At 39.0% G+C, this 12,964-nt stretch overlaps 2 protein-coding genes across 3 annotated transcripts; both read left to right on the plus strand.

Annotated features, from left to right (window-relative positions):
* The first annotated feature begins 1,571 nt into the window (after positions 1–1,571).
* On the plus strand, positions 1,572–5,689 carry LOC127798541 (GTP-binding protein BRASSINAZOLE INSENSITIVE PALE GREEN 2, chloroplastic). 2 transcript variants are annotated; one of them, XR_008022411.1, is made up of 4 exons: positions 1,572–2,879; positions 3,877–4,044; positions 4,468–5,307; positions 5,415–5,689. XR_008022411.1 is itself a non-coding variant. In XM_052332166.1 (3 exons), exons 1-3 carry the CDS (start codon positions 1,629–1,631, stop codon positions 4,816–4,818), a joined length of 1,770 nt encoding a protein of 589 aa, XP_052188126.1. In that variant the 5' UTR covers positions 1,572–1,628; the 3' UTR covers positions 4,819–5,391. The 2 variants fall into 2 exon arrangements, 1 of the variants encoding a protein (XP_052188126.1); XM_052332166.1 differs by lacking the exon at positions 5,415–5,689 and having other exon boundaries at positions 4,468–5,391.
* Positions 5,690–9,953: 4,264 nt separating this feature from the next.
* On the plus strand, positions 9,954–12,940 carry LOC127797438 (metal tolerance protein 4-like). Its single transcript, XM_052330344.1, has 7 exons — positions 9,954–10,268; positions 10,675–10,844; positions 11,042–11,240; positions 11,348–11,526; positions 11,610–11,760; positions 12,133–12,263; positions 12,370–12,940. The coding sequence occupies exons 1-7, from the start codon at positions 10,070–10,072 to the stop codon at positions 12,547–12,549; spliced, it is 1,209 nt and encodes a 402-aa protein (XP_052186304.1). The 5' UTR covers positions 9,954–10,069; the 3' UTR covers positions 12,550–12,940.
* The last annotated feature ends 24 nt before the right edge of the window (positions 12,941–12,964 follow it).

Consider the following 12,964-nt stretch of genomic DNA (forward strand, 5'->3'; position numbering starts at 1 on the left):
CTTCCAGCTTAGTGTCATCGTTGTTGTTGCGATCTCCTTATTCGTTACCGTGACTCCACCCCTTTGCATTCAATATCTCTCTCTCTATATATATAACATATAAATTTATATATTTAATATATATTTTAAAATATTTATTGTTGTGCCATGAAAAATAAGTTGAGAAAAAGTGAGAATTTTTAAAGAAAAAATAAAAAGGCTCGCAGTAGTGTGCCACAAGCCCACTTGCGGCAGTGTGCCGCGAGCCTTCATTGCGGAAGCAGCCTTGTGGCAGTGTGCCGCAAGCCCCATTTGTAGAAGCGGCCTTGCAGTAAAAACTTGATTGCAATCACACACCTCCAACATGGTTCATTTAACAAGTGACACGTGTTAGTACCAAGCATCATTGAGAATTGTGCCTTATAAATACCCAGCTATAGGACATTGAAAAGGACTTCCGATTTTGATAAAATTTCAATATATTGATTGCATTTTCACTGTTTTCGAGAATAGTTATCTGCTTCCGATACTGACATAGGCATCGGAGGGTCGTTGCGAGCGAGGATTCCCGCGAGCCTTCTAATCCATTTATGAGCATCAACATGGCAAAATTCTTGCGATGAGACCTTGTGGTGTAGGTAAATCTTTTCGGCGAGACCTTGTGGCGAAGGAAAAACCTTGCGGCTCAACCTTGTGACAAAGTCAAAACCTTGTAGCGAGACCTCATGGCGAAGTTAAATCCTTGCGACGAGACCTTGTGGCGAAGGAAAAACCTTGCGGCGAAATTAAAACCTTGCGGCGAGACCTCATGGCAAAAGTAAATCATTGCAGTAAGACCTTGTAGCAAAGCCAAATCCTTACAGCGAGATCAAATCCTTGGGCAAAACTAAATCCTTGCGATGAGATCTAGCGACAAAGGCAAAACTTTGTGGCGAAGGCAAAATCTGGTGGCGAGACCTAGAGGCAAAGGCAAAACCTTGCGACGAGACCTAGCGATGAAGGCAAAACCTTACGGCGAAACCTAGTGGCAAAAAAGCTTGTGGCTAAAGAACTAATGGTGAAACCTTGTGGCGAAAGAGCTTGCAGCAAAACCCTTGTGGAAAAAGAGATTGTGGGAAAAGAATTAGTGGCGAAATCTTGTGACAAAAGAGCTTGCGGCGAGTATCTTGGCTGCGAACTCCCTTGAGGCAACTTCTCTTACAAGAACTTCACTTCACCCGACACCGAGCTCACGTGAACCCCACTTCACAAACTTTAATTGTTATATTTTTTGTAACAACATTTATATATAATTTATCAACATATAATGATAAAATTATTATTAATTAGATATTAATTTATAATTTATTTTTATTAAAAAATAATATCTTTATAAAATTTACTTATATTATTCAATAATATGTTTATTTTAATATTTTTATTAAATTTTAATATTTTATTAAAATTTTAAATTAAATACATAACTATATAAATAATAATTTAAAATATATTTATAAAAAATATTATTAATTTAAACGTTACTCCACTTAAAATCTTTACATAACTTATATTTTAACCTCAAAAAAAAAAAGGCAACTGCTCAATAAGAAAGGGTAAGCCAAACAGCCTCTAAATGATTTTGTTACCGGGGAAGAAGAAGAGAGAAGAAAATGATAGTCCGACTTCGAGGTCTCTCATTTTCGTCGCCGCCGGCGAAGCTCAAACACTTCCTTCCCTTCTCTCACTTTGCATGTAATAATACAAAACCTTCTATTCCGATTTCATTCGTCGTTGAACCCCAAAACCCTACTAAAACCCTAAAACCCTCACGCCTGTTCCTCGGCTTCAGGCCCTTTTCTTCTCATTCCAAACCCACCCAAATCCCAACTCTACTCCTCAACAGGGACGGAAATTACCATGAATCCGACTCCCAGACGCAGAATGATCACAACTCCATCATTTGCCATGGGTGTGGTGTTCCCATGCAGGGCTCCGACCCGAAATTGCCTGGATTTTTCCTCAAACCAACCCCCAAAAACCCCGATTATAGGTATTCGATTCATCGGATTCCAGTTGCCGACGAGGCGGAGATATCGTATTCTCTGAAAAGAGGCATTATCAGAGAGCAGGAAAATGAAGAAAGCCCCGAAAAGGCCAGCCCTAATTTGCCCCAGAAGCTGGCGGTTTGCGCGAGGTGCCACTCGCTGAGGCATTACGGTAAGGTGAAGGACCCGACGGTGGAGAACTTGTTGCCGGATTTCGATTTCGATCACACGGTTGGGCGGAAGTTGAATTCGATTACGGGGGCGAGGACGGTGGTTATGATGGTGGTGGACGCGGCCGACTTTGACGGCTCCTTCCCGAGGAAGGTGGCACAGTTGGTTTCGGCCACCATCGACGAGCATTCGGCGGCCTGGAAGGAGGGGAAATCCGGGAACGTGCCGCGGGTGGTGCTGGTGGTGACGAAGATTGATTTGTTACCGGCGTCGTTGTCACCGACGAGATTTGAGCATTGGGTTCGGACGAGGGCCAGAGAGGGAGGAGCTAACAAGATAACGAGTGTGCATTTAGTGAGTGCATTGAGGAATTGGGGGCTGAAGAATCTGTTTGATGATGTAGTGGGATTGGCTGGGACGAGGGGGCATGTGTGGGCGGTGGGGGCACAGAACGCCGGCAAGTCGACGTTGATCAATTCGATGGGGAAGCATGTTGGTGGGAAAGTTACGCATTTGACAGAGGCACCGGTCCCTGGGACTACATTGGGGATTGTTAGGGTTGAGGGAGTGTTGCCGGGTCAGGTGAAGTTATTCGATACACCGGGACTTTTGCATCCTCATCAGATCTCTACTAGGTTAACCAGGGAAGAGCAGAAACTTGTGCACATGAGTAAGGAGTTGAAACCCAGGACCTATAGAATCAAGGTCAGTAAGATGCCGAGCTTTCTGTTTTGATCATTCAAGAAGATGCAGTTTGATTTAGTTGATGATTTGTTAAATTAAATGTGCATATCTAATGTATAACTTCAGTGTGGTTCATGTCACAATCCCTGATTTTTGGATAAATAATTAACTATTTCTATCATTTGTCTTTCCAAGTAAATGTACAAATTTTATTTATAACTTTATTGTGATTCGTGTGAAAATCCTTTATTCTGGATAAAGAATTAACTATCTCTATCATGTGTCATTGCAAAACTGATTTTTTGCTGTTCTTTTCTTCCTTTTGACGATCTTTAGTCATCTGGTTTTATATATTTCCTTTGTAGCATAAGGAAGTATGAAAGAAGATGGGTACTTAGATTGATAGCCACATCCTTTAAACAGAAAAATTATATCAGATAGCCATTGTTTTAACAGATGTCCACTGCTAAATCATGGTAACCTTTTAGAAGTAGATTCCTTTACCAAGAACTAAGAGATTAAATGATGGAGATCAAGGCGAGTTCCTCTTGTACTGTGGATAGAAAAAGGAAACGGCATCAAAGAGTTTGAATAGTAGAATTTTTAAATTTTCATTTAGTTGGATTTGTAGCAAAGAGTTTTTATTAAAATTTTCAGGGTGCAATAAGATATATTAGAAATCACCGGATTAAGAACTTGAACTAAGAATGCATAGCCGAAAACAATGTGCCAGCTGTTTACTTAAATTTGTATTCCACTGGCAGAAATTGGAATTCAGAAGCCTGGTCATTTGATATTTTTGGTGGTTGAACTATCAGTTCCAACCAAGTGACGAATGTGTAAGCACTAACCACTAGGATGAAACAAGTATTTGAAACTTTTTGGGTCCTATCACTTATTAATCACTATATTTAACTTTAGTTGGTTCTGCAATTACCAAGCCGTAAGATCCTTTATCTGACTGGATTTTTTCATCACACACATCTGTAACTAATGTTTATCATGTGTATTTTCACAGGCAGGACATTCAGTTCATATTGGTGGACTCCTGAGGTTAGATATAGACGAGTCATCAGTTGATTCTGTTTATATTACAGTGTGGGCATCACCTTATCTTCCACTTCACATGGGGAAAACTGAAAATGTGCACAACATGCTGGAAGATCATTTTGGTCATCAATTACAGGTATGTTACACCCCATTGTCGATATTTGTTTAGTTTTCTTGTTTGATCTTCATTCATGGTTTGTAGAACGAGTGAGACCTTGTCAACTCCCTTTCACCCAAGTGATGAATCTCACCCATGAAATGCTTGGAAATATCAGGTTGAGTGGCTGAATTTGGCCCAGCCACTTAACTTCAATTGTTCTTGTCTATATTTCAACAACTTGCAGTTATATATATGTAGCACATTTTACCATCATTCAGTTTCAAATGACCTAAACATATCCTGTTTTAAGCCAAACTAGGTGGTTCTTGAATATTTGGGTTTAGTTAGGATGGTTGGAGAATTACATATTAGGTTTGATTTCCAGATAGAAAATATTTGGTTATGATTTACTGGTTTTTAGATGCCTTTAAGTGTGATATTTGTGTTTTCTTGCTCCAGCCACCAATTGGCGAGAAACGCATTAAGGAGCTTGGGGTATGGGCAAGAAAAGAATTTCGTGTTTGTGGCTACAGTTGGGATTCAAGTTATGTGGACATTGTTGCTGCAGGTCTTGGTTGGTTTGCTATTGCACTTAAAGGAGAAGCTCTTTTTGGTGTTTGGACATATGATGGAGTTGATGTTGTTTTACGCAATTCCTTGATTCCCCATAGAGCAACTAATTTTGAAGTTGCAGGGTTTACGGTCTCAAAAATTGTCTCCAAGGCTGATCAAGCGTCAAATAAGTTGACCCGCCAAAGTGGAAAAAAGCAGAAGCAGGGTGATCTGAAAACAGAGATCTCTGCTGCATGATCATCTTGAACAATGGATAATGATTCAAACTGAATGCGATGAAAGTCTCACTGAGAGATACCATATCGGGGGTATGAATGGAGTTCTGATACTCCATTGAAGCTGGAAAGATGATTAGTTGTCCTCGTTCAGAAGTATTCCCAAGCAGGGAGTACCCACAAAAATTCCATAACCAACTGAAGCTCATGCTGATTACATCGTCAAACACAGGTGACAGTGTTGTCTTTTGCTGTTCTGGAAGTTCCTTTGCTCCTCATCGGGCCAGTTCTCCATTTGATCAAGGTGATTCTGGCTCTATTTGGGAGTGAAATGTGCCGTCTTTGGGTAGGTGCTTTCTTCTCATCTTGATTTTGCTATCATGGGAGAAGAGTCATTTAAGTGTTGTGTGATAGAAATTTTGCTGCTAATGCTCGCGAAGAGTTCTACATAAATTGTGTGATTCACCCAACAAGAACGTGTCTGGAAAACTGGCACCCTTAAAATTTCAGGGTAACATATGGTGTTTCTATTTTGCAGTTGCAATATGATACGATGAATCTTAAGCAGCTCTTATAATTTCAGCCTTTAAACTAACTGATGATGTTTTCTTTTCCTAGTTGTAATATGAGGAATCATGGGCAGTGTCTCTAACGGAAATAGCCACTTTTGAACTTTGGATGCTTCTGGGTCTTGGGTATTAATGAAACACAATGCTCCCGTGCTTGCTGCTTTAGTTCTCCTTTTCAATTAAAACTTTAGGGTATTAGTTGCTTTTTTTTCCCCAAACGTGGGGATAATTTTTGCTATTATCCCTTAACTTTGTGATTAAAAAGCATTCCTTGTGTTATCAATGGAATGGATCCACATAGTATGGATACATTATTGTGATTAAGGCTCCGTTTGTCTGTGAAAAAGTGTTTTCTTGAGAGAAAACAGTTTTCAAGGAAAACAATTTTCAGAAAAGAATTTTCTTGAAATTTGTTTTTTGTTGTTTGACTATAACTTGAAAATTTTACTAGAAAATCATTTCCACCGTTTGACTGGCACTTCGAAAATTGAAATAGAGAGAACTGAAATAGTGGCTTACCTTTCGCTGTGGTGGTCGCAACGATCCGTTTGAGGATTTCGGCTCTTGCTGTGATCAAATAGAGGGAGAGAGCCGAACGGGGCCCCCGGGGGGGCGGGGGGGTGGCCAAATAGCAGATGGCGATAGCGAGGTAGTTGGCGAGTCGAGCAGGTGTGCGGCGGTGTTGAGTTAAGGTTTTGAAAAATGACTTTCTCTTTTGCAGATGAGAAGTTGTTTTTCCTAAATTACCTAGTTGTAAATAGGGGGAGAGCAAAAGTTTGCTTTACATGAACTAACCGAACCAAACTGGTCATTTCCGTTTGATTTTTTTGTTATATCGGTTCAGTTCGATTAATTTTTCTCAAAAATTTGATTTTTTGTTTAAAATAATTAAATTGACTCAAATTATAAAATAATATCGTTTTTGATGCAATATAAAAGAAAAATAGATAAAATGGCGAAAGGACCAAACTGATGCTTTAGTCCTTTCGCCTTAGCCTTCGCTTGCCCTTTTTCTTTCCCTTTGTCTCTAACTCTTCGGGGATCTCATCGCTCCTTCCGACGTCGACGCCAACGTTGACGCTGGCCCTTCTTCTCTACCTCTGACATTGACAGCCAACTCTATTCCCATTGGCCATCGCTACCAACATCTTTCTCTCCCTTTGATTTGCACCACCGTGCTCTCCCGTTAACACTAGCTTGACAACCACCATTGCCTCAAACCACCTTTGTTTCCTTTATATATTCACAACATATGAGTTTTCGTCCCTTCGATAAGTTTTCTAGCAATCTTTTTGTGGTTGGATATTTTACATTAAAAGCTAAATATATTGAAATTCAACTATTAGATTCTTTTAATTTTTTGGGTATGTGGGTCACTAAGCCAAGACGAATTTGGTGGTTAATTTCGATCGTTGGAATCCATCGTAGATGGTGGCTGGCGATGTTTTTCCACAAACGAGTCTTGAGTTTTTTGATAATAATATTAATTTTTAGATATATAAAAAATTAACCATTAAATTAAACTTATTTTTGAATATATGAACCACTACAGTTGGAGAAATTCAATGATCAGTTTCGATCATTGGAATCACTGGCCAACTAGGTGGCTGGCGGCAACAGTAAGGCTGAAAATTAATTTAGTATATTCGCTTATTTTTTGGTTTGTTTAGTTTATTTGGTCGGTTTGATTTTTACAAATTTTGTTTGATTTTTTTAGTTTTCAATTAGTTCGGTTTTTGGGTTTGTTTGATTGGTTCGATTTGGTTTAGTTTTGTACAACTATTCGATTTTTTTGGTAATCAAACTGATCATGTGTACACCTTTAATTGTAAAAGGCTGGTTTTTACTTAAAAAATATTATCAGTCTAATAAATGAATAAGAGGGAGAGAGTTGCAATTGAAGAGGCGCTTTTATTTAGGAAAAATTACACGAGATACCTTTGAGGTTAGAGATAATTGTAAAAATTATCCTTAATGTTTGAAAAAATGCAATTAGTACCCTAAGGTTTAATGTTGTTATGTTGCAAATTTTATTATTGTGAATCAATGCTGTTAAATATTATAAGAATGACCAAATTATTCTTATATATAAAATCTTCTTTTTCTCTCACTACTATTACCTTTATCGTCGACTTTGGTTGCCACCAACCTTTCTGTACTGTCGTTAATTGACATTATTTTTAAAAAATTTCTTTATTTCACCATTTATTTTGAGTTTGATTTAAGTTCTATCGACTATTTTTTTTTTTTCTTATCTCTCTTTATTTCTTTGTTTTGGGTTTGATGAAACCCAAATTTGGACTCTATCAAACTCTCATTTTTTTTCTTTTTTCTCTTCCATCTCTTTCTATGTTTTGGGTTTTGAACGAAGTTATTATCATACTAGAAAGAAGTTACGATTTTGTGTCAGTTTTGATTTTTAATTTATTATTTATTTTTGAATTAGAGGGGAAAGGTAGAGGTGTCAAAAGGGCCGGGCGGCCCGCGGGCCGCCCGGCCCAGCCCGTGACGGGCCGGGCTTTGGCCCGGCCCGTTACTGTTCATACGGGCCGGGCCCGGCCCGGCCCCCATTGGGGGGCCGGGCTGGGCCAAAGAAATTGGGCCCACGGCCCGGCCCGGCCCGGCCCGTGGCCCGTTGGGCCCTTATGGGCCCGGCCCATGAGGCCCTTATGGGCCAATAAGGCCTTTACTCATTTTTTTTTTAATTTTGTTATTATTTAGTAATTATTGATATTGGATATTAAAAAATTTAATTTCACAATATATATAAATAATAACCATCAATTAATTTATTTAAAATTTTTAAGTTAAATTTTTTATATATTTAAATTATAAATAAACATTCTCTTTTTTATATGTACATTACTTTTCATATCAATTCACAAAAAAAATTATAAGACATATAAAATAATGAAATAATATTTAAAACTTAAGAATTAAGATAGAAAATATTTTAAAAAGAAACAAATTAATTTTTATATATGTATATATTATATGTATTATTTTTAAAAAAATTATTTAAAAAAAAAAAGAAAAAAAAAAGGGCCGGGCCCACCGGGCCCGGCCCGTTAGGCCCTGTGGGCTAAGGGCCCGGCCCGGCCCTCTAGCCCACGGGCTGGCCCGGCCCAGCCCGGCCCGGCCCCTTTGTAGGGGGGCCGTGGGCCGGGCCGGGCCCTATCAATGATAAAAGGGCCCGGGCCCGGCCCGGCCCTTTTAATAAAAGGGCCGGCCCGGCCCGTTTAAAAAGCCCGTGGGCCGACTCGGGCCGGACCGGGCCGGCCCTTTTGACACCTATAGGGAAAGGAAAGAGAATGAGGGATAAATTATTTTTTTTTATTTTTTTTATTTAACAACATGAATAATAATTATTATTTCTTAAAGATTAAGAGATTTCTTACCATTTCATCAAATCTCATGGTTGGTTTTTTTTTTTAATTAATACAATTTTTCTTTATATATATGAACAACAGTGACCCCATTTCTAGCTGTGGCATTGCCATGTGGCGGGGCAAAGGTATGGACTATGGGGGGACGGCTTCCAACGCCGAATAATGAATGGATATTTATTGCAGGGTGAGAGAGTAGGAGATGGGGCTCCACACTTTGAATCTGCTGTCTGACACCTTCACCTTGAAAATATCCCCCCAATTGGCTCCACCCACCTTCCCTCTGCTTAGCTTAGTAAACGCCTTCATTTAACTGCTCTTTCTTTGTTGTTTTCCACTGTTGGATCGCATCAAGTAATATATAAAATTTATATGTAAACTCGACACTCATTAAACTTAAATATTGGGTTTCACATTCAAATCGCAAATCGCATTTATTTATACATATTAGATAAATATATATAAAAACTGAGGTGTTAGGTGTGGGGGAGTTATAAATCTTTGGTTGCAGAGGGAGGAAACAATTTATTACTAACCCACCTACCTAATAGAGAGAGGCAAAGGCGGGCATGTTGAGTTGTCTTTATAATTTGTCCATTTGCATGCATTCATATTCATGCACATATGATGGCAGTGACCATGGACCAAGGCCACAAGAACAAGCCCTATGGAAATCAATCTGTGGTTTGGCGGTCAGGTCAGATCAGATGCATGTGAATTTTGAACAAGTTAAATAAAAATATTATAATCTGAACATTTTACATAACATGAAGCTGCAGCAGCAGCAGCAGCAGCAGCAGCAAAGTGGGGGGGGTGAGTTAGGTTGGGCGGAAATCCTGGGACCAAAAACGTGGCCACAAACGCACCTTTCCACCCATCCCCACCTTCGTTATTCTTTCTTGTTATGATATGGGTCCACCGCTGCCCGCGGGGATAATATTAATATATTAATACACCTTTTATTTTATTATTATTATACATGTATAATAATATATATATTTATATTATACAAAAATAAAAAACCATCAAATTTTCCAGAGAAAAGGAAGGATCTGGTGAGAAGACTGCCGTTTCACCTATAATTGGGAAAACGACAAAATAGCTTAAACGGTGTCTCGCCGACCGTACAGCTAGCTACTCAACGCGGGCTTGACCCTACGAAAGATCCAACTTCTCCCCCCCCTCTCCCTAAGAAAGATCAACCTCTCTCTCTCTCTCTCTCTCTCTCTCTCTCTCTGTGTATATTATAGTATAATTATTGTACTTATGGTTGAATTAAGAGAGATTCGGGATAGACTTGTTGGGAGTAAGTACAGGAATGGAGGGAGAGGGAGATTTGGCAAAAGTTGGGCTATTGAGCAGTGCCGACCGGAAGCTCAACGGAAGCGACCGCCGCTACTCCGTTAACTCCCTCCGCCAGGACTTCGTGGCCCGGCTCCCCGATAAGCTCCGGCCTGCCGTTGATCTCGAGTCTGCTTCTCTCTTTGACTTCTCCAAGGCCACCTCCTTAACTAAGGGTCTCTCTCTCTCTCTCTCTCTCTCTCTATATATATATATATATATATATATGAATTCGTCTGCTTCGGTATCTTGCAACTGCTTCGACTCGTTAATTAGAAGAGGAATGGATGTGGACTGATGATCTAATTAAGAGATGAGGAATTTTTTCTTCTTTGATTTGAAAGGGAGTTTGTAGATAGTAAGGAAGATATAATGATAAGAGTTAATAATGTTCCAACTGTAAGATTTAGTTGTCATCTGTAACTTGTTCCTTGGGCTGGCAGTACCAACACACAAGGATGGTTCCTGTTCGTGCGAGAGATTATATTCTCCAGCTCCAAAACAGATATTACTATTGAGTACCCAACTAAACCTGTTTCTGTTTTTCATCTTTATGATGATCCAATTATTTCGTGTTTATAGGAGAAAAAGACTACTACGAAAGACAAGTTGCAACCTTACAATCATTTGAGAAAGTTGATTCTTTGGCGGTCTCTGACAACATAGATGAGGAAGAAAATGAAGAACAGGTTCAACATGAAAGAGCAATGATGATATCTAATTATGCAAACATTATACTGCTGGCATTCAAGGTAAGTTTTGCTACCACTTGTTTGAAGTAAGTAATGCATTTTCTTTCTACAACTAAACAACACCACCGCCGTACCAAGCTTTATCCCACTAGCTGACTTTACCCTTGGAATTGTGTGTGACAATTTGATGAAGAGAATACATATCTGTGTTTCAGGGTTCCTAATATATTGTAATACACATTCAATATGTTGTGCAGATTTATGCTACAATAAGGAGTGGATCAATTGCCATTGCTGCATCAACACTGGACTCCTTACTGGATCTCATGGCTGGTGGCATACTTTGGTTCGCTCACCTGTCCATGAAAAACATCAATATCTACAAGTATCCTATAGGGAAATTGAGGGTGCAACCGGTAGGCATAATTATCTTTGCTGCTATCATGGCCACTCTGGGTATGTAATTTCCCACTCTGGATTGTTCTTAATTCCGTGGCACTTGATTTCTTAATTTCATGCTATGCTATGAAAAAATAAATTGTGATATCTTTGCATTTTTATAGGCTTTCAGGTATTGGTCCAGGCAGTAGAACAACTAGTTGAAGACAAACCATCTGAAAAAATGACTTCCAATCAATTGCTATGGTTATACACAATTATGATATCGGCTACTGTGGTAAAACTTGCTCTCTGGTTGTACTGCAAAGCCTCAAGAAATGAGATCGTTCGAGCCTATGCAAAGGTATGCACAATATATTAATATTCATCTATACCTTTCTCTTCTCATATTTTCAGCTGTATGGTAACTCGGCATTATGGTTCCAGGATCACTATTTCGATGTGGTAACTAATGTAGTTGGTTTAGTTGCGGCTGTTCTTGGTGATAAGTTGTTCTGGTGGATTGACCCAGTCGGAGCCATCGGCCTTGCAATTTATACAATGACAAATTGGTCTGGAACTGTTCTGGAAAATGCAGGTTGCTCCTGCTTTCCTCGCCGCAGTTTTGATTCCATCTACTTGTTTATATTGCCCAACAAATTACCAGCTATTCTTTCTTTTCTTGCTTCAAAGTTCAAACAAACAAGGAGAATAAATTTTGATTCAAATCTTCTGTAATGGTTAATTATTTAGATGAACTATCATAATTCAGCCTTTTAAAACTTCTTGTGAGCTATGGATATCCTTAGGTTGAATGCAAAATATGTTAGACTGGGCTTGATTATGAACCATAATAATCTAATGATGATGTAGTAATCTTTCAGCTTTATCATGGTAAAGAACCAACACTACGAGTTACAAACTACTCTATTTCTCGTATACTCAACTTTATGGTGTCTTTTGGATGCAGTGTCACTTGTGGGACAATCAGCTCCTCCTGAAGTCCTGCAGAAATTGACTTATCTCGTCATAAGGCACCCTCAAGTTAAGCGCATCGACACTGTTCGTGCTTATACTTTTGGTGTTCTGTATTTTGTAGAGGTCAGTCTCAGTTTCAAGCTTCAACAATAGAGCTTCCTGTTATATATAGATTTAAAGAAGTAACTCTCCCTCATGCATTCCCTTGTCTGTTTGTGTTCGATTCCAGGTTGACATCGAACTTCCCGAAGAGTTGCCACTGAAAGAAGCCCATACCATCGGCGAATCCCTACAGATAAAAATAGAGAAACTTCCTGAAGTGGAACGGGCATTTGTTCATCTTGATTATGAATGTGAACACAAACCAGAGCACTCCGTTCTCAGTAGGCTTCCAGACAGCCAGGATTGATTTTCTGCGGATATGGTTAGAAGGGTATTAAGGATACTAAATGCTGTCTCCACTGATCTCCCAATTCACAAATGGGGTACTTCTTGTTGCACTGCTTGATGAATCTAGTCATGATCCGAGAGCAATCCGTAATATAATGCTCCCAAGTTCTTATACCATTAGGAACTTTCTTGCGTAAAGAGAAATCGCTTGCATGGTGCAGTATACTGATTCCACTTCTTATTCAATTTGGAGAAAGGTTTCCATGACTTCATGTAATATTTCTTTTTTCTTTCTTTCAATTATGCATGCCACAGTTGAAGTTTGAGATCTCCACCCGAATGATATTTTTACAGAATTTTTGTATAAGAAAATGCCAATAAGAATATGGGAGGCAGCAGCTTTTCTGTTATGTATAATGTATTACAAGGATATT

This window comes from Diospyros lotus, chromosome 3 (assembly GCF_014633365.1).
Source record: "Diospyros lotus cultivar Yz01 chromosome 3, ASM1463336v1, whole genome shotgun sequence".
NCBI classification, from domain to species: Eukaryota; Viridiplantae; Streptophyta; class Magnoliopsida; order Ericales; family Ebenaceae; genus Diospyros; species Diospyros lotus.